The 22,914-nt window shown below is 40.4% G+C and overlaps 1 protein-coding gene across 2 annotated transcripts in view; it reads left to right on the top strand.

The window, feature by feature from the left end:
• Window positions 1-22,914, top strand: part of afap1l2 (actin filament associated protein 1-like 2) — a 150,505-nt gene that overhangs the window by 3,912 nt on the left and 123,679 nt on the right. For both annotated transcript variants that reach the window (XM_029714016.1, XM_029714024.1), the window contains exon 2: window positions 20,723-20,851. In XM_029714016.1, the coding sequence (XP_029569876.1) occupies window positions 20,723-20,851 (129 nt within the window). The remainder of the gene's footprint in view (window positions 1-20,722; window positions 20,852-22,914) is intronic.

Here is a 22,914-nt window from a genome sequence, read left to right as displayed (position 1 = left end):
CATAAGACAGAGGAGGCTGCATGCGTATTCAACACGTCACCATAATCAATTACAGAGAGAAAAGTGTCCTGCACAAGGTTCTTTCTAGCTATAAGCGGGAAGCGAGGCTTATTACGAAAATAAAACCCAATTTCAATTTAAGCTTTGTCACAAGATTATCCACATGAACTTTAAAGGACAACTTGTCATCCAACCAAATACATAGGTATTTGTAGGATGACACTTTTTCAATGGATAAGCCACCAGATGTGACAATGCTAACCATCTCTGGCAGAGTTCTAGCTGTGGTAAAGGTTATGAATTGATTTTTTGGTACATTTAGGATCAGTTTGAGACCATAAAGGGAGGCTTGCAGTGACTGAAAAGCAGTCTGGAGCTCTTCAAACAGCCTGAACCAGAGAAGGAGCACATGAATATATGACTGTATCATCTGCATATAGATGTACATTTGCTGGTTGCATCCCATTTCCCAAATCATTAATAAAAATTTAGAACAACACTGGAGCTAAAATGGAACCCTGGGGCACACCTATATTAATCTCAAGAAAGCTAGACTTGTGATTGCCAGTATATACACATTTTGTTCTGTCAGAAAGATAATTCCTAAACCAATGTACTGCCCCTTCGCTGAGACCAATGTTTCTGAGTCTAGCTAGCAACAATTCATGGTCAACTGAATGAAAGGCCTTTGATAAATCCACAAACAGTGCAGCACAATGTTGCTTTTTATCAAGTGCATTAATAATGTCATTTTCCACTGCCATAGCTGCAGTTGTGGTGCTGTTCCCCGATCTAAAGCCAGACTGAACCTCGCTCAGTATGTTCTTTTCAATTAATACGTTTTGAGTTCACTAGGGATTAATAGACTTTGGCCAGGATAGGGAGTTTGGCGATAGTTATTAGCATCTGAGGGATCTCCTCCCTTTAGCAGAGGGAGGACATAAGCTGATTTCTAAATGCTGGGTATGGAATTGGTCAAGAGACTCAAGTTGAAAATGTGAGCCACAGGTTCAGTAATAATACCAGCTGCTATCTTTAAGAGGTAGGGGTCGGTTAAGAATTTGTTCTTAACCGACTTTCCTAGTTAAATAAAGGTTAAAAAATAAAATAAAACTTATGAGCCTATGTTAAAAGTGTTAGAAATGTGTCCATATGCTTACCCTGTCCCAATGCTCAATTTACTCCATATTTTGTTAGAAAGAATTAGGCTTGGGCCTGGGTATTTGGAAAAAGCCACTGGATGGTTTTTCAATACCGTCAAAACTATTTATTTGAAGTTTTTCAATAAATTCATATATTTGTAGCTACTTTTTAAGTTAATACCTGCAGTCAACTTGTACAATACATTTGGAGATAAAGCAGATTGCGTTCTTCATTTCACCTGTCACATTATTGTACATTATGAATCTTACCGTAGTTCACCAGAACAGTTGAGCCCCATACAAATGTGTTTGTTTGTAAATGTTCTATATCTATCTGTTGTGCAGCACGAGGTGATGAAGTTACACTTGTATGTAATTCAGAAGCAAATGTTTGCCGTCAGATTTCTTATAATGTCTTTCTGTCAGAAGTCAAAGAGCTCTGGATGAGTTCTGTACAGTTGCCATTTTTTCCCTGTGCTTCCTACTAGTGTTTTTTTCTCATCCACTCTTCTCCCCTCTGCTCGGTGTACACATGCTGCTCTTCCTTCAGAAAACATGCATCAAAACTTTGATCATTTGCACAGTTTCTCTCATTCACTTTGGCTTGTAAATATCCATACTCACTGAACATGACATTCAGATGCTACTAGCTATGCTTGTATAACTTTAGGAGCTGGGTTTGCCTGTCTTTGCAATTAGTTTATTTTTGTTTTCGTTCGTTAGCTGTGTGATTTCGCTATTATTCCGTGCTAATTTTGTTAGCATTCTGGTGCATTTTAGCACCCCTTTGTGTGCTATGCCAGTAATACCGTAAATCCCAGGATGAGGGAAGGACGGTATGACAATATGAATATCTGGATACTGCCCAAACCTAGAAAGAATACTATATGTCCAATGACGTACTGATGCTGAATGTGAAAAATGGCTCAACATACCCCTCTCTCCCCTACAGACAAAATCGGCATTGTAGGCAATCTAACCAATCACAGCCCTCCTTTTACTTGTGTCATTGCACATCCTGCAAATCACAAGCAGAGGTCGACCATTTGTAATCCATTTTAACATTCACTCTGTTGGTAATGCTTACAAATTGGATCATAACTCTATAAGTAACGGAGATCCCACTCTGAAATTTTGATATGCCTTTAGAGTAGATTATTTTCAACAATATATGGAAAATCTACCAAATCTACATTTTTATATTTTCTATATTCAGGTTTATATTTTTCATTATTCATACATTTATTTCAGAAATGTGTTATTGAAATCAAAATACTACTCATTACATAACAGGTGGTGAAGCTTCATATGACACCAACATTTGCTTTGTAGCACGTACAGAAGAATCATTATGGAGGACAGAATGTCAGAAATATTCCAACTTCAATTAATAATTTCTCAATTATGCTTTAAGATACAAATGCCAACTAAATGTCAACAATCCTTCCTCCAAATGACCCTTCTATGGATGAAATTGTGTGAAAAAAATACATAAAATCATGGTCTTTGTTATAGTTTCATGAAGAATCACCCCTTTTACTAATTGGAAGAATCCACACCTGCATTCTTTTTTAATAAAAAAATAATAATTCAAAATGTAACCTTTATTTAACCTAGGCAAGTCAGTTAAGAACAAATTCTTATTTACAATGACGGGCTTCCCCGGCCAAACCCAGACGACACTGGGCCAATTGTTAGCTTTTATTTCTCCTTTCACTATGGTTTCTCCCAGTGGTGTCAGTTCAGCTAAACTTAGGGTATGGCAAAGTGGGGTGTGGTGTGGGTGTTTTTTGAAAGTTGAAGCTCATTTACTGCATTTCTACACAATTGAAAAACTAAAATTGTATTTGGAGAACAGCAAAGACAAACAAAAATGACCCCAGCCATTAATTATCTGTGGAATGGCATATACAATGTCAACCACTACTCAACCTCATTATAACCTCATTATAAATGTACTAATTTACTTGTGGAACGGTGCATACAGTGCAATGTGAAAGTATTCAGACCCATTGACGCCTTCCACATTTTGTTACATTACAGCCTTATTCTAAAATTGATTAAATAAAAAAAATCCTCAGCAATCTACACACAATACCCCATAATGACAAAGCAACAACAGGTTTTAGACATTTTAGCCAATGTATTAAAAATAAAAACCAAATACCTTTATTTACATAAATATTCAGGATTGTGTCGAGGCACGGATCTCAAGCATTTCTCTAGCAAATTTCTCCAGCATTGAAGGTCCCCAAGAACACAGTGGCCTCCATAATTCTTAAATGGAAGAAGTTTGGAACCACCAAGACTCTTCCTAGAGCTGGCCGCCCGGCCAAATTGAGCAATCGGGGGAGAAGGGCTTTGGTCAAGGAGTTCCTCTTTGGAGATGGGAGAACCTTCCAGAAGGACAACCACCTCTGCAGCACTCCACCAATCAGACCTTTATGGTAAAGTGGCCAGACAGAAGCTACTCCTCAGTAAAAGGCACATGACAGCGCGTTTGGAGTTTGCCAAAAGACATCTAAAGACTTTGACCATGAGAAACAATATTCTCTGGTCTGATGAAAGCAAGATTGAACTCTTAGTCCTGAATGCCAAGCGTCATGTCTGGTGAAACCTGGCACAATACCTACGGGGAAGCATGGTGGTGGCAGCATCATGCTGTGGGGATGTTTTTCAGTGGCAGGGGCTGGGAGATTAGTCAGGATCGAGGTAAAGATCAACAGAGCAAAGTACAGAGAGATCCTTGATGAAAACCTGCTCCGGAGCGCTCAGGACCTCAGACTGGGGCGAAGATTCACCTTCCAACAGGACAATGACCCTAAGCACACAGCCAAGACAACGCAGGAGTTGCTTCGGGACAAATCTCTGAATGTCCTTGAGTGGTGCAGCCAGAGTCCAGACTTGATCCCGATCGGACATCTCTGGAGAGAAAATAGCTGAGCAGCAACGCTCCCCATCCAACCCGACAAAGCTTGAGAGGATCTGCAGATAAGAATGGGACAAACTCCCCAAATACAGGAATACCAAGCTTGTAGCGTCATACCCAAGAAGATTCAAGGCTGTAATTGCTCCCAAAGGTGCTTCAACAAAGTACTGTGTAAACGGTATTTATGTAAATGTGATGTTTCAGTTTCTAATTTTTAATAAATTAGCAAACATTTCCACAAACCTGTTTTTGCTTTGCAATTATTGGGTATTGTGTGTAGATTGATGAGGGAAAAAAATGATTTAATCAATTTCAGAAAAAGGTTGTAACTTAACAAAATGTGGAAAAAGTCAAGCGGTCTGAATACCTTCCGAAGGCACTGTACAGTAGATGCATAATATACACTGTTAAGTCACAAAAAGGCCAACTTCAAATGACGACATTCATAGGCGGCGCATGAGTTTCAGGTTTGGGGAAGCAATTTTTTCCTTATAAAATAATACCTTTATAATGAAGGATCTATCATCTCATTTGCAGATTAATGTACAGTGGAATAGACCACTATTCTTAATGTGATGAGTAGATTGCATAGTCCTATTTTAGGCAAAAAATATAACTCAATCACTGTTCAGACAGTTCTGAACAAACAATGCATGCCTGAGTGTGTAGTGATATAGAGTAGGCCTAATCAGAGACATTTCTTCTCCTTTTTTTGCACCGGAAAAATTTGGCCTTTTCTAAGTATTTGTGTTGCAAAAAACGAGATTTCGCCGTGGTACCGGTGCTTTCTTAAATTCCAAGCTACTTTACAACACCGACCTCTACTGGACACCGTACTTACAAATATAGTTAGGATTTTCTACAGACTTTCATCTGATATGAGGCTTTGCAGGCAGAGGTCATGAATCTCGTTTCAGGCATAATATTTAGAAAATGGTTTTATGTGTCACGGCTGTCGAAAGGATCGGACCAAAATGCAGCGTGTTTGTAGTTCCACATCTTTATTTATTCGTGAAACGTAATGCAATACACTAAATACGTGAACTAACAAAAACAACAAACCGTGAAGCAGAGAGAAAACACACTACTCAAAATATAATCACCCACAAAAACAGGTGGGACAAACATCAACTTAAATATGACCTCCAATTAGAGACAACGACGACCAGCTGCCTCTAATTGGAGATCATACCAAACAAAACCAACATAGAAATACAAAATTAGAAACTGAACATAGAAATACAAAACATAGACAAACACCCCCTGTCATGCCCTGACCTACTCTACCATAGAAAATAACCACTTACTATGGTCAGGACGTGACATTATGTAAAACCACACTTTCTGGAATGTTGTTCAAATAATTTGTTTTATTTAGTATAGTATAAGCTTCTGTCTTAATTAAGTATCCTAACTAATATCATAGATTCAGTTTGAGTTTCTAACCTTTCAGTTTCTAACTTGAAGGCAAAAAAAGTGAAGCATGATGGTCTTTGTTAGGAAGAAATGGTCTTCAGAGTTCGCAATGAGCCAGGCAGCTCAAACTGCTGCATATACCCTGACTCTGCTTGCACAGAACGCAATATGACACAATTTCCCTAGTTAAAAGAAATCCATGTTAGCAGGCAATATTAACTAAATATGCAGGTTTAAAAATATATACTTGTGTATTGATTTTAAGAAAGGCATTGATGTTTATGGTTTGGTACACATTGGTGCAATGACAGTGCTTTTTTCGCAAATGCGCTTGTTGAATCATCACCCGTTTGGCAAAGTGGGCTGTGATTCGATGCTAAATTAACGGGCACCGCATCGATTATATGCAACGCAGGACAAGCTAGATAAACTAGTAATATCATCAACCATGTGTAGTTAACTGGTGATTATGTTGAGATTTGATTGTTTTTTTATAAGATGAGTTTAATGCTAGCTAGCAATTTACCTTGGCTCCTTGCTGCACGCAATCTCCTCGTGGAGCGCAATGTAATCGGCCATAATCGGTGTCCAAAAATGCAGATTACCGCTTGTTATAAAAACTTGAAATCGGCCATTCCGATTAATTGGTTGACCTCTAATAAAGAATATGCTTGCACTCACTGGGGATAAGGCCGATGCTCTCCGCTGGTGCCAATAAGATTTTTGATTACTTGAGACAGATCAGAGTATGTTTTTCCCACTATTCTATTTTTGACATATTGAGATAGGCCTATTTAATTGCTTTTCACTGACCGTGGGAACTCATCAATCAGCTATTTGGTAGGCTATTTGCAGCGCGCACTGCACTAATTGTGTGCTTATTTATTTATATATAGGCACAAGTAATTATATAGCAAATTTAATTCAATTTACTTTAGGGGAAGCTTATTTTCCCCAAGCATATTGGACGCGCCGCCAATGCCGACTTCAATGTCAAAGTAACCGGTGCATAAAACAGCTGGTTGCAAGGCTTAAAAGGCTGAGTTCAAATGCCTGCATCAAATTCAAAGCAATCAGTGCACTGTCTGTTCTCTGAGAGAAAGACGCGCAGGCTGGCAGCTTCTCTCCGAGTGATGCTCCACATGGTCCTAAAGCCACCCATTACACTAAACAGCCGTTGCATTTTAATCGGGATTGGAATGATTTTAGTCTACTTTTTTGTACCCTACTATTACATTTTTGGTTTTGAACTAGGCCATACTCTGCAATATCCAACTGATGCCCCTGGTTTCTCCCTCTCACCAGGCTTCATAAGCTTGTAAAACTGTTATTTGTTTTGCTGTGTATGCTGTGCAGTGTGTAACTGTGATTTCGAGAGGTCTAAACCACAGTAAATGCACAGCATATACAGCAAGGTAATGGTCATACCATGTATAAAAAAGAAAAAAGAAATAGTATACTATGGTAAAAATACTATAGTATTCACTAACATTTTGCTCACTTTACTGTAATATTCACTGTAGTGTTTTTGCAGATATGACTGTAGTATACTGTAGTATTTTCAGTTTACTATGGTTTAAAAAAAACGACTAGTGTTTTTGCAGAGTGTAATATTTCCTATATTAATTACTGTGGTGTTTTTACAGACTAGTATACTGTAGTATTTATTGTTATAGTGTTTTTGTTTGATTATCTTTGACATAGAAGTGGGGGGTTTCTCCTTGTGGAAGCATGCTGGACAAAAAGAGCACATTTTCCATAAACTGTAGGTAGGTAGGTAGGTAGGTTCTGAGTGGATAGTTCAGAGCTTCAGCTCATTTCTATAACCTGTAGGGAAAATAATACTTGGCATGCAGGTTTCTGAATTATGGGTAGCAAAAATGGGGATATGGGGTAGGGCAGTGGTTCTCAATGTTGGTCCTGGGGACCCAAAGGGTTGCACATTTTTATTTTTGCTCTAGCACTACACAGCTGATTCAAATGATCAACTCATCATGAGGCTTTGATGATTTGAATCAGGTGTGTAGTGCTAGAGCAAAAACAAAAATGTGCAGCCCTTTGGGTTCCTAGGACCAGGATTGAGAACCAGTGGGGTAGGGGAATGGGCAGGGTGTATGCAAATTAAGTACTGTAGTAGTATTACTATAGTTAAACTTTTGTGTTATTGCAGACATCACAATTGTGTTTTGTACAGTGTTTATTTTCCGGATAATACTGTAGTATTTACTATAGTATTCTACAGTATACGGCAAAATTCTATAGTAAGTAATACACATGATAAAGGAATACTGCAGTATGTAGTATAGTATTCTACAGTATACAACAGAGTTCTGTAGCAGGTACTGTAGTATTCTATAGTAAACTGTAGTATTTTTTCATGTGGGTAGGTCAGATGTGTAGGCCTACAAATGTTGTGTGTTTGTCATTTTTGCTCACTCACATTTACATATGTGTGCCTGCATGTTGTAGTATAAGCTGTGAGACTGTATCCTACTTCAACTCACAAACATACAATCTACACATACATAACCATATCTATTTGACTTGCATGAACGACAGTTGCATTACTCATGTCATCGTGTCCCTTCACACTCGTGACTGTGGTCAGAGGCTGCCTTAAGGCCCTATGCCATGAGGAGTTTGTTTTTGGAAGATAAGGCCGGGAAGAAGGGAGCGAGGGAGAGATAGAGGCATAGCAGGATGCTTGAAAGAGGTGGCATCGGGTACAGTCAGCTTAATTGAATCAACAGTGTGGGGGTGACATATTTTTCACCACTGTGTAGATCCGTTTGTTGGAAGAACTACACCAGTGGCATAGAACTGTGAATCGGTCATTGAGATGCAATGTCTCTACGTTCTGGGGCTCTGCTGTCCACTTCCTTTTTAACATTTGGGCAATTCCATGACAGGGTGCCCCAAATATATTTATGATGTTTTGTATCTTCCTGAAATGAAATCCATAAAATGGTAGTTTGGGGGAAGGATGTTTGGCATATCTTTTGAAATATGTATCCAAAATAATTATTGAGAACTACAACGAAGATTCTGTAGATGCTACAAAGCCAGTGTTGGTTTCATCTGAAACCTTACCATGTGCTCTAAAATATGAATAGTGTTTAGAAAGGAGAATACACCTGATTTATTATGTAAATATCTCAAAAGTAACCTCTTTGATTTTGTTAACTTTTAGACATATTGTTTTAAACAGTAAACTCTACAAGTACATCAAATTGGGTCTCTGCTACTTTTGAAGTTATAATACGTTCTTATGAGCACCACCAACACAGTGAATGGCAAAATGGATTCAAACGGAATTCCCTCTGCTGGTGATTTGCTGAATGCACAATCCTAAAGGAGGGCTTTGATTGGTTAATAGCCTATAAAGTCAATTTATAAAATGGGTCATATCTTCAAAGTACCAGAGAGACCAATTCCGGAAGATCTAAAACAACAAAATGGAATTGCCCCATGATATTTGTGTCTCACGTGTGCATAGCACAGTTCAAATTTGATGTGACTAGTTGATTTTTATGTTCTAGAGCCCTGTGTGTTACTAATTTAGGCTTAACAAAGTTGATTTACTGTTTAGTGGATGACCCGCTTCACATTTCTACCCCCCTCTTTTTTAAATATTTTTTTATTCATATGAATCTAATTATTTTTGACAAAATGAACGATTCACTTTGCCATTGTAGTAGTTGGGATTCAGTTCAATTGCGGTGAATCGAATCATGTGAATAAAAATAATAATTTGGGAATCGCGAACAGCAATTTTTGGAATAAATATTAGCTGTAGTCTTCCTTTTGGATTATGTAGCTGGAAAACTTGTAGCTGAAGTTGATTTGGGCATTCAATTTATGGGACATTGCAACTCGAGATGCAAGTCAACCTGCAAAGTAAACACTTCTAAGGTAAGATAAATATGACTAAACTAGAAAAGGTACATTTCCTGAAGAGAATGTGTGTGCTTTCTTCAGCTGTCTAAAAATATTTGTATGGTAGTGGGAGATGTGTTAAACGCCCACACCAGTAGAAATTATATTTTTCTAACCGATGGTCTGAGCTTACCCATGATGTTGCGCAACGATTTACATCAATATGTCATTGTTTTAGTGAAAGTATGATTTGTAGTGACAAATTCGAACTGCCCTTTGTGCAAATCTGTGTGAATGCGGTGTCTTTCCATATGATATGATGTATAAATTATTTTCAGCCTACATTTTGTTTCAGGGCAGGGTTTTATTTGAATGTTACTACCCACCAGCATGGCATTGTTTATTAATCAGAAACAGCTGCAAAGTTATTCCTCTTTGCGACTGAGATGAGCCAAACAGCCTTGTGTCCACTTGGCCGCCTGAGCCATGGAGCAAATTAAAATAGGTGCCAGACATTTTTCGTAATCCATTGGATAATTTGTACATTTTCACTTATTTTTTAGCTAGTCTGTATAAAAATATATATATCTGAACATTTTAATTGCGTGGTATGATAGCATTTTGCAAAGCCGCTCCCCCCGTCACCCCAAGATGAATGGTTTTGACCACTAAAGTTTTGCTTCATTGCTTTGATTGGTGTAATGTTAACTAGAAACCAAAAGTGTCTATTCAGATAATGAAAAGGCACCCACGAAGGAAAATTCAAGGAACTTGACATTTGCGGCATGCATTATCATGAGAAAGTCAATGTAGCCTATCATTTCACTTCCCCTGTGAGAACCATCAGCACGGGCTGACTTGTACCGCAGCTGAAGCTTGCCAGCAGCCTACCTACCAAAGGTTGCACCGTGTCCAATACAATAAAGAAAGCTAATATCCATGTTATCTTTCAATAGTTATCCATATTACCGGAGCTTAATCTTATTCTGGAAGATGCCAAAACTTTGAAGATAACAATAGATGTCAAAGCCAGGCCATTGGTTTCCATCTGTGGTGAGGTTTTCCCTAAATCAATGCTTATGACAAATCTATCTCCAGAACCAGCCATAGAGCCAGCTGGCTAATCTTTTGAATATGGTATAGTAAAAAAAACGCAGCAACAACAGATAAGGTTAGCAAGATATTGTAGCTAATCTAGACCTCCACAAGTCTGGTTCATCCTTGGGAGCAATTTCCAAACGCTTGAAGTTACCACGTTCATCTGTACAAACAATAGTACGCAAGTATAAACACCATGGGACCACGCAGCTGTCATACCACTCAGGAAGAAGACATGTTCTCTCTCCTAGAGATGAACGTACTTTGGTGCGAAAAGTGAAAATCAATCCCAGAACAACAACAAAGGGCTTTGTGAAGATGCTGGAGGAAACGGGTACAAAAGGATCTATATCCACAGTAAAACGAGTCCTATATCAACATAACCTGAAAGGCCGCTCAGCAAGGAAGAAGCCACTGCTCCAAAATTGCCATAGAAAAGCCAGACTACGGTTTGCAACTGCACATGGGGACAAAGATTGTACTTTTTGGAGAAATGTCCTCTGGTCTGATGAAACAAAAATAGAATTGTTTGGCCATAATGACCATCGTTATATTTGGAGGAAAAAGGGGGAGGCTTGCAAGCTGAATAACACCATCCCAACCATGAAGCATGGGGGTGGCAGCATCATGTTGTGGGGGTGCTTTGCTGCAAGAGGGTTTGGTGCACTTCACAAAATAGATGGCATCATGAGGTAGGAAATTACGTGGATATATTGAAGCAACATCAAGACATCAGTCAGGAAGTTAAAGCTTGGTCGCAAATGGGTCTTCCAAATGGACAATGACCCCAAGCATACTTCCAAAGTTGTGGCAAATGGCTTAAGGACAACAAAGTCAAGGTATTGGAGTGGCCATCACAAAGCCCTGACCTCAATCCTGTAGAAAATTTGTGGGCAGAACTGAAAAAGCGTGTGCGAGCAAGGAGGCCTACAAACCTGACTCAGTTACACCACCTCTTTCAGGAGGAATGGGCCAAAATTCACCCAACTTATTGTGGGAAGCTTGTGGAAGGCAACCTGAAACGTTTGACCCAAGTTCAACAATTTAAAGGCAATGCTACCAAATACTAATTGAGTGCATGTAAACTTCTGACCCACTGGGAATGTGATGAAAGAGTAAATGTCAGGATTTGTGAAAAACTGAGTTTAAATGTATTTGGCTAAGGTGTATGTTGTCGTGTCTTTGCTATGCCGGATTAAGTGATATGATATTTTATAAAATAATTTCTCTGTAATTAATATTACCTGATTAAACTAATCATGTAAATGTAATTAACTACAAAGTCGGGGCACCACGGAATAATGTTTATAGAGCTGGTGTCTGCCGAATAAACTCTTAAAAACCTGGTAATCTTTTAATCAAAAGCAGTCAATTATTAATCGTCACCTTATTCAGTCTCAGAGCGTCGTAAAATTCTTGATTATCTTCACTAACAAGTTGATTCAGCAATACCATTTTTTAAAATTATTTATTTACTAAATAATCACACAGAATTATATATTCACAGGATGGATCATACATTGATTACGAATTGTCATACAAGAAAACGTCCCTAGCTGACGGAACCGATATGACGGCTGGTTACACAAAGGGGGTTGAGTTTGAATGAAAGCGCGGGAAGGTTGAGGCACAAAAGGATTGGGTCTCTCTTGGACCTTTTGAAGCTATTCTATCGTGTACGGCTTAAAGTGGTCCTATGGACAGATACTCCAATCTCCGCTGTGGAGCTTTGCAGCTCCTTCAGGATTATCTTTGGTCTCTTTGTTGCTTCTCTGATTAATGCCCTTCTTGCCTAGTCCATGAGTACTCGTGGGCAGCCCTCTCTTGGCAAGTTTGTTGTGGTGCCATATTCTTTCTATTTTTTAATAATGGATTTAATGGTGCTCCATGGGATGTTCAAAGTTTCTGATATTTTTTTTCTAACCCAAACCTGATCTGTACTTCTCCACAGCTTTGTCCCTGGCCTGTTTGGAGGGCTGCTTGGTCTTCATTGTGCCGCTTGCTTGGTGGTGCCGCTTGCTTGGTGGTGCCGCTTGCTTGGTGGTGCCGCTTGCTTGGTGGTGCCGCTTGCTTGGTGGTGCCGCTTGCTTGGTGGTGCCGCTTGCTTGGTGCCGCTTGCTTGGTGGTGCTTGCTTGGTGGTGCCACTTGCTTGGTGGTGCCGCTTGCTTGGTGGTGCCGCTTGCTTGGTGGTGCCGCTTGCTTGGTGGTGTTGCAGACTCTGGGGCCTTTCAGAACAGGTGTGTATATACTGAGATCATGTGACAGTTAGATTGCACACAGGTGGACTTTATGTCCTTCTAATTATGTGACTTCTGAAGGTAATTGGTTGCACCAGATCTTATTTAGGGGCTTCATAGCTAAGGGGGTGAATACATATGCACGCACCAGTTTACCGTTTTATATATTTTTTTATTTTTTGAAACAAGTAATTTTTTTCATTTCACTTCACTAATTTTGACTATTTTGTGTATGTCCGTTACATGAAATCCAAATAAAAATCCATTTAAATTACAGGACGTAATGCAACAAAATAGGAACAACGCCAAGGTGGGTGAATAATTTTGCAAGGCACTGTACATTTTGTATTGCAGATATGTAGTGGCGTAATAATGTTATATGATGTACTGTTTTATCTTTTGTTTTATGTGTAATGTAAGTGCCTTAATGTGTTTGTACCCCAGGAAGAGTATCTGCTGCCTTGGCATCAGCTAATGGGAATTCCTAATAAATACAAAATTGAAGTGCATCCAGATGACGTCTTTTTTCCACTGCCCCTGTTCCTGCCCATTTGATAATAGGCCATTCTAACTCGAAAGACAAGATTAAATTGAGAATAGTCTGATGGGTGAAAGTATGATCACTTGATGAGAGAACAGCTGTGCAGCCTGGGGCAAGGATCAGAGCTCAAGCTTTTTTTCTACTTTCTCAAATCATCAATAGCCTATAGTCGCAAAATGCAGCCCATATATCTTTAGATTTCTAAGACATTTTAAGGTTTTTAGGATTCACAACTAAAGTTGCCAAATAACTCTAAATCTAGCATATAGGATCTCACTTCATATGCAGACTCGCTCCGTAATGGGAAAAATATCCTTTCTATTTCAGTCAGTTCAATTATATTCTTCATACTATAAAATCATATAAAATAAAAATAATGGCCAGGCACTTGTCAGCTAAATGAACAAGCCTATGGCATGGAGCATAGCCAGATAACTAACATACAGTAGGCCAACTCGTATTCTGTTCTTCTGAAATACATTTTCTTCATATCATAATGTTTCTTTAGACCTGACTAAAATAAATAATGGATTTATTGTGATGGTGTATATTAAATAGATTTATTAGACTTTTTTAAATGTAGATGTTCCAAAGGCACGTATCAGCGGCTTGTATGCGCGGAGGCCTGGAGATGCTAAATGTGTTTATGTTAAATAAAGGTTAATTACCTTCTGACCGGCAGTCTTTTGCATGAAAATAACCGGATGACAACATTTCAGGACTACCACAGCACTAGGTCCTTAAATTGTGACTCGTTTCAGGAAACTAGGCATTTGTTGCGCATCACTAATTCACAGGAGAGCCATTTGAACGTAAACGTTTAATTATTTTAACAAAATGCGTTTTTTGGCAAAAATTGCATCTGGAACATGTGAACTTTCATGTGCCTTAATAACAAACTTGTTTTTTTTTTACTTTTAATTTTTTTATTTCACCTTTATTTAACCAGGTAGGCCAGTTGAGAGCAAGTTCTCATTTACCTCTGCGACCTGGCCAAGATAAAGCAAAAGCAAAAGCAGTGCGACAAAAACAACAACACAGAGTTACACATGGTATAAACAAACGTACAGTCAATAACACAATAGAAAAATCTGTATACAGTGTGTGCAATTGAAGTAAGGTAAAGCAATAAATAGGCCATAGTGGCGAAGTAATTACAATTTAGCAATTAACACTGGAATGATAATGTGCAGATGAAGATGTGCAAGTAGAAATACTGGTGTGCAAAAGAGCAGAACAAATATGGGATGAGGTAGGTAGTTGGTTGGATGGGCTATTTACAGATGGGCTGTGGACAGCTGCAGCGATCAGTAAGCTGCTTTGACAGCTGATGCTTAAAGTTAGTCAGGGAGATATAAATCTCCAACTTCAGGGATTTTTTCAATTTGTTCCAGTCATTGGCAGCAGAGAACTGGAAGGAAAGGCGGCCAAAGGGGGTGTTGACTTTGGGGATGACCAGTGAAATATTACTGACGGAGCGCGTGCTATGGGTGGGTGTTGCTATGGTGACCAGTGAGCTGAGATAAGGCGGAGCTTTACCTGGCAAAGACTTATAGATGACCTGGAGCCAGTGGGTTTGGCGACTAATATGTAGCGAGGGCCAGCCAATGACAGCGTACAGGTTGCAGTGGTGGGTGGTATATGGGGCTTTGGCGACAAAACGGATGGCACTGTGATAGACTGCATCCAATTTTTTGAGTAGAGTGTTGGAGGCTATTTTGTAAGTGACATCGATGAAGTACAGGATCGGTAGGATAGTCAGTTTTAAGAGGGTATGTTTGGCAGCATGAGTGGAGGAGGCTTTGTTGTGAAATAGGAAGCCGAATCTAGATTTATTTTGGATTGGAGATGCTTAATATGAGTCTGGAAGGAGAGTTTACAGTCTAGCCAGACACCTAGGTATTTATAGTTGTCCACATATTCTAAGTCAGAACCGCCCAGAGTAGTGATGCTAGTCGGGCGGTGAGTGCGGGCAGCGATCGGTTGAAGAGCATGCATTTCATATTACTAGCATTTAAGAGCAGTTGGAGGCCACGGAAGGAGTGTTGTATGGCATTGAAGCTTGTTTGGAGGTTTGTTAACACAGTGTCCAAAGAAGGGCCAGATGTATACAGAATGGTGTCGTCTGCGTAGAGGTGGATCAATGAGTCACCCGCAGCAAGAGCGACATCATTGATATATACAGAGAAAAGAGTCAGCCCGAGAATTGAACCCTGTGGCACACCCATAGAGACCTCCAGTGGTCCGGACAACAGGCCCTCCGATTTGACACACTGAGCTCTATCTGAGAAGTAGTTAGTGAACCAGACGAGGCAGGCATTAGAGAAACCAAGGCTGTTGAGTGTGCCGATCATAATACGGTGATTGACAGAGTTGAAAGCCTTGGCCAGGTCGATGAAGATGGCTGCACAGTACTGTCTTTTATCGATGGCTGTTATGATATTGTTTAGGACTTTGAGCATGGCTGAGGTGCACCCGTGACCAGCTCGGAAACCGGATTGCATAGCGGAGAAGGTACGGTGGGATTCGAAGTGGTCGGTGATCTGCTTGTTCACTTGGCTTAAGAATACTTTAGAAAGGAAGGGAAGGATGGATATACAGTTGAAGTTGGAAGTTTACATACACCTTAGCCAAATACATTTAAACTCAGTTTTTCACAATTCCTGACATTTAATCCTTGTAAAAAATCCCTGTTTTAGGCTAGTTAGGATCACTGCTTTATTTGAAGAATGTGAAATGTTAGAATAATAGTAGAGAGAGTGATTTATTTCAGCTTTTATTTCTTTCATCACATTCCCAGTGTGTCAGAAGTTTACATACACTCAAATAGTATTTGGTAGCATTGCCTTTAAATTGTTTAACTTGGGTCAAACTTTTCGGGTGGCCTTCCACAATCTTCCCACAATAAGTTGGGTGAATTTTGGCCCATTCCAACTGACAGAGCTGGTGTAACTGAACCAGGTTTGTAGGCCTCCTTGCTCGCGCACACTTTTTCAGTTCTGCCCACAAATTTTCTACAGGATTGAGGTCGGGGCTTTGTGATGGCCACTCCAATGCCTTGACTTTGTTGTCTTTAAGCCATTTTGCCACAACTTTGGAAGTATGCTTGGGGTCATTGTCCATTTGGAAGACCCATTTGCGACCAAGCTTTAGCTTCCTGATTGATGTCTTGAGATGTTGCTTCAATCTATCCACATCATTTTCTTTCCTCATGGTGCCATCTATTTTATGAAGTGCACTAGTCTCTCCTGCAGCAAAGCACCCCCACAACATGATGCTGCCACCCCCGTGCTTCACGGTTGGGATGGTGTTTTTTGGCTTGCAAGCCTCCCCCTTTTTCCTCCAAACATGACAATGGCCATTATGGCCAAACAATTCTATTTTTGTATTATCAGACCAGAGGACATTTTTCCAAAAAGTACAATCTTCGTCCCCATGTGCAGTTGCAAACCGTAGTCTGGCTTTTTTATGGCGGTTTTGGAGCAGTGACTTCTTCCTTGCTGAGCGGCCTTTCAGGTTATGTCGATATAATACTCCTCCAGCATCTTCACAAGGTCCTTTGCTGTTGTTATGGGATTGATTTTCACTTTTCGCACCAAAGTACATTCATCTCTTGAGTGGTATGATGGCTGCGTGGTCCCATGGTGTTTATACTTGCGTACTATTGTTGGTACAGATGAACGTGGTACCTTATGGCGTTTGGAAATTGCTCCCAAGGATGAACCAGACTTGTGGAGGTCTACAATTTATTTTCTGAGGTCTTGGCTGATTTATTTTGATTTTCCCATGCTGTCAAGCAAAGAGGCATTGAGTTTGAAGGTAGGCCTTGAAATACATCCACAGGTACACCTCCAATGGACTCAAATGATGTCAATTAGCCTATCAGAAGCTTCTAAAGTCATGACGTCATTTTCTGGATTTTTCCATGCTGTTTAAAAGCACATTCAACTTACTGTATGTAAACTTCTGACCCACTGGAATTCTGATACAGTGAATTATAATTGAAATAATCTGTCTGTAAACAATTGTTGGAAAAATTACTTGTGTCATGCACAAAGTAGATGTCCTAACCGACTTGCCAAAACTAGAGTTTGTTAGGAAGAACTTTGTGGTTTTAATGACTCTAACCTAAGTGTATGTAAACTTCTGACTTCAACTGTAGATGGGGGCAATCAATTCACATATGGTGTCCAGGGCACAGCTTGGAGCTGAGGTGGGTCTATAACAAGCAGCAACAGTGATGGACTTATTCCTGGAGAGATGGATTTTTAACAGTAGAAGCTCTAACTGTTTGGGCATAGACCTGGATAGTATGACAGAACTCTCCAGGCTATCTCTGTAGTAGATTGCAACTCCGCTCCCTTTACCAGTTCTATCTTGACGGAAAATGTTGTAATTGTGGATTTAAATTTCTGATTTTTTGGTGGCCTTAAACCAGGATTCAGACACAGCTAGGACATCAGGGTTGGCAGAGTGTGCTAAAGCAGTGAAAAAAGCAAACTTAGGGAGGAGGCTTCTGATCTTGACATGCATGAACCCAAGGCTTTTACGGTTACAGAAGTCAACAAATGAGAGCGCCCGGAGACACGCAGGGCCTGGATTAACCTCTACATCACTAGAGGAACAGAGGAGGAGTAGGATGAGGGTACGGCTAAAGGCTATAAGAACTGGTCGTCTAGTGCTTTGGGAACAGAGAATAAAAGGAGCAGATTTCTTGGCATGGTAGGATAGATTCAGGGCATAATGTACAGAGAAGGGTATGGTGGGGTGCGAGTACAGTGGAGGTAAACCTAGGCATTGAGTGACGATGAGAGAGGTTGCATCTCTGGAGGCGCTAGTTAAGTTGGGTGCGGTCTCCACATGTGTGGGGGGTGGGACAAAGGAGCTATCTGAGGCATGTTGAGCAGGACTAGGGGCTCCTTAGTAAAATAAAACAATGAGAGCTACCCTAAGCTACAGTATACAAGGCGTATTGACATTAGAGAAAGCATAAAGCAATCACAGGTGTTGATTGGGAGAGCTAAGACAACAACGGGTAAGACAAAAATGGGAAAAGAACTAAGACCACAACAATGGGTAAATAGCAATGAATGGGCAGAGAGGGTCTAATGAGCAGCAATAGATGAAGCAGGGAGCTGTTCGGTCATCGTTACTACGCTAGGCGAGCAGGGGTTCAGAAAGCTAGCGTGCCGGGGCTAGCAGATGGGTCTTCACCGACATCCACAACGCAGAGGCCGTTTGAGAGCACATCAGCCCGAATTACATCAGCAGACCAGCAGACCAGTCATGATGGATCGGCGGGGCTCCGTGTCAACAATGGGTCCTGGCCAATTGGCAAGAGAGGTATTGTAGTTGGTGTACTTTGTTTGCTAGCCGGGAGATGGGCCTAGCTCGAGTATAGCTCGAGGCTAACTGGTGCTTGCTTCCAGACAAGGGAGTTAGCCACAATAGCCATTCGGTAGCAGCTAGCTAGCTGCGATGATGTGGTGTGATGGTGCAGAGCTTGTGGTAGGAATCCGGTAATGTAGTTGGAAAAAAGCGGTCCGATATGCTCAGGGCGGATATCACGCTGTGCAGACTGGCAGGTAGCGGCTGGTGTCTGAGCTAAAGGTAAAGTGCTAGCAGTGACTAAATAGCTAGTAGCTAATTAGCTGGCTAGCTTCTGATGGCTTGCTTCTGATGGAGGTTCCAGTTATAAGGTCTAAAAAATAGGAGATCCGTACCACATTGGGTGAGGTGGGTTGCAGGAAGGTATATTTAATCGGAAAATGTAAAAAAAGGGTTTGAAATATATTGAAATGTATACAGAATAAAACGGAAAAAAACGGAATATTTACACGGGACAAAAACAAACACGTCTTACTGCTACGCCATCTTGGATGTAGATGATTGTATGCCATCTATAAATACGAATACAGTTGTTAAATTATGAGCCTAGTTGGTTTCGCCACCGAAAAAGTCAGTAACCTTCCCGCTAGCCATGGTTGGCTGAGATAATGAGTGGCCTGGACATGCCAAGAGATGAGTTCGGATTGGTCTGCCATGTAGTACGCTTCTGTCTATAACATGAACTGGTCAGTATGTGTAGGTAATCCTTTCTAACACTGCTTTTTTTTAAAGATATCACATTGTAGAACTGCAAAAGTGTTGTTCTCCAATTTCTGGAGGACTGAGTTTTGAAATCAGTGGAATTAGAATATGATAGCTAAGGAGATGGAGAAAATTCAGGGTTTGAATGCAAATATGCAGATGAAATCAGAAAGAGAACACACAGAATGCTGTTGTATAAAACACCTGTTTCTGGATTACATCTTCAAACTAAGGGCAACCATGTCCTCCGTGACAAATAGGGAGAAGCGTCCATCCATGTATAGGGGTAAGAGTGTAGCTATCTACATTTTCAGATATTACATGTTTCTAATTTTGTCAGAAAGTCGTTTTTATTTCAAGTTAAAGTGTACTTTTATCTAGCTAGCTAACGTTACGTGTATGATCTGTGTTGGAATATTATTCGTATCTCAGAGCCATTTGCATTGCTAGTTATAGCCTAATATTAGCTAGCTAATTTCTTAAAATCAATCCCATATACTATGTTATTGCAAAAAAGGTTTTAAATTCTCTGTTAATGCCAATACGGAATACTATCAAATGCTTCTCAAAGATGCCCTCTGCTGGTCAAACTAGCAATAACTTGCAGTAACAGAAAAAAATGTCTGAGAGTTAAATGACGTGCCACAGAATGCTTCGGCAGCACGCAAGGTGTGCCGCAGTATGATGCAACTTTTAAAGGAGGAACCACTGTACGTCTCTTTTCAACACACTAACCCAATAGGCTACATGTAAATCTACATTGCAAATATGAGATTTGAACTCTTGTCGCAATCTGCGACAATTACATGGACTAGGCACTTGGACTAGGCACATGGACTAGGCACTTTACACAGAGAGCAAGTCAAATACACGTAATAGCCTAGTTGCTTTGATGATCAGAACGTGCTGTTGGTATGTTAAGGGCGCTTCCATGAACAATTGTTGGAGCACGTCCAACTAAATCTACGATTTTAATATGCTGCAGAAGTTGTGCCAGGATGTAATCACTGCCACCTGGTCAGGTTAGCAAAGGGCTAATGTGTGTCATGTTATCTGATGGGACCTTCTACAATTTCGCTTTCTGTCACATGCAAGTAAATCAAAAATGTTTAATTGTCTGATATGCATTTTGTGTGTGAGAACCTGTTTAGCTTTAAATGCTTGCTTATGTTCGCATGTAGCAGAAAGTAATGAACCACAACTTGAAACAAGACAGTAATAGTAACAGTTGGTCAGAGCACTTTACGTTGTATGGGGAGGGGAACTCATCTTACCCACTGCCAATGTGTAGCAGCACCCACCTTTTCTTCTTTAGGCTTTACTCACAGATAAGTTAAGTTTCTAACACTGTCCAAAACTGACAATGTTTGTTCTCTGTGTGTCCTATTCTAGTGCTGGATCAACTCCTGGAGGAGCTGCAGCGCTTCCTCCTGATCCTGGATCGGGAAAACCTGAGTGGGAATGCCACTGTGCAGAAAGGCCTGCTGTCTGACCTGCTGCAGTCCTACAGATGCTCCAACGGTATGTGTAACCAGTGGAAATCTGACATGGCCCAGCAAACATGCCCACATTGGCGTGAGGTGGGCCCAAAGCGGGCAAATATATTGGCCCCATGTAGGTTTCCCACATTGGGCGGATGCGCCTTGCTCATCGGCTCCACATTGGCCCCAAGGTAGGTGGCCCCAAGAAAAGCCATAACTTTGCCTAAAATAATTCTACTCTTCAGATTGACTGCCCTTATTGGGCCCCAATATAAGCTCATGGTATTGAACATATCGGGCTCCCGAGTGGCGCAGCGGTCTAAGGCACTGCATCTCAGTGCTAGAGGCGTCTCTACAAACCCTTGTTCAGTTCCAGGCTGTATCACAACCAGCTGTGATTGGGAGTCCCATAGGGCGGCGCACAATTGGCCCAGTGTCGTCTGGGTTAGGGTTTGGCTGGGGTAGGCAGTCATTTTAAATAAGAATGTGTTCTTAACTGACTTGCCTAGTTAAATAAAGGTTAAATAATGTATGTATTGTATGTATGTATTGCCCACCAGGCACATGCACAGATAGGGTTATACCTGTGCCGAGCACATGCCCCTTTGCCCTCCCACTCACCAAGTGCCCTTTTGGGTGATGGTATAATTTTTGTTGTTGTGTACTGTTTTTGTCATTGTTCTAAACCCACTGCCCCCGAGATGTTGTGATGTCGTCAAGTTCGCCACCCCTTACCCTGTCCGTTGGTTAGCCCTGTACAGAGCTCACGTGCGCCCGAGTTGCCTTTTTCCCAGTCCGCCCTGTACAGAGATTGTGTGGGCCGGGTTTCCAAACATGCATGGCCTGAGATGTGGTCACTGGTCATGTGTGTAGCGAGCTACCCAGTTTAAATATCAACAGTAGGCTACTGCCACAGCAGCATAACATTTGATTAACACTTGATTTACATCATCATCAATATTCGGTCTGGTTTGCAGCAGCATTTCATTTATTTCCTTATAGAATCATAGCTGCGGAAAGCCTGATAAATTTAAATACATTTGCCAAAGTTATAGAATTATTGCTGTCAGTTCAGAAAGAAATTGAATAATTCTACACCATGAGTAGAGGCGGCAGGGGCGGCAGGTAGCCTAGTGGTTAGAGCGTTGGACTAGTAACTGAAAGGTTGCAAGATCGAACCCCGAGCTGACAAGGTAAAAAATCTGTTGTTCTGCCCCTGAACAAGGCAGTTAACCCACTGTTCCTAGGCCGTCATTGAAAATAAGAATTTGTTCTTAACTGACATGCCTAGTTAAATAAAGGTTAAAAAATATATATAATTTAGCCACAGAGGATCAATAGCTTCTTTCAAAACATTGCCAAGCTGTGGATTGTGTGTAGCCCAATAACAAAGGATAGCCTACAGTGGGGAATGCACTGTTAATCTGTCAGTGAAGAGCATGCAGACAAAACAATATTTCTAATATAATCGCGTGCAAATGGCTCCTGCTGAAAAAAGAAGACAGTAATCTGTGTGCTATCAACATCCAATTGCAAAGTAGGCTAAAACAATAGAGAGATAGGCTTTTGGCACTACTTTGTAAAACAATGTTTGCTCACAATTTTTATTTTTTAAAAATGTTTATTTAACCTTTATTTAACTAGACAAGTCAGTTAAGACCAAATTCTTATTTACAATGACGGCCTACCAGAAGGCAAAAGGCCTCCTGTTGGGACAGGGGCTGGGATAAAAAATGTATAATATAAAAAATATATTGGACAAAACACACATCACGACAAGAGAGACACCATAACACTACATAAAGAAAGACCTAAGACAACAGCATGGCAGCAACACCTGAAAACACAGCATGGTAGCAACTAGGGATGCAACGGTACAGTGGGTCCACGGTTCGGTATGTATCACGGTCTGTGGGTCACGGTAATGGTACGGTTTCGGTATCTTTATATTTAAGAAAAAAATAAAAACATCTCCCTTTAAACAATGAACTCTTTATTTTGCCTATAGACAAATAAATGTTTAAATAAACATGGTACATACTTGTATAGGAAATATTCAATGTAAAAATAACTTGAATTGCAACATCAAGTTGGTACCTTATA

The sequence above is a fragment of the Salmo trutta genome, chromosome 2 (assembly GCF_901001165.1).
Source record: "Salmo trutta chromosome 2, fSalTru1.1, whole genome shotgun sequence".
Classification (NCBI taxonomy): Eukaryota; Metazoa; Chordata; class Actinopteri; order Salmoniformes; family Salmonidae; genus Salmo; species Salmo trutta.
Note: the sequence above shows the minus strand (reverse complement) of the source record. Positions and strands in the feature narration are given on the sequence as shown.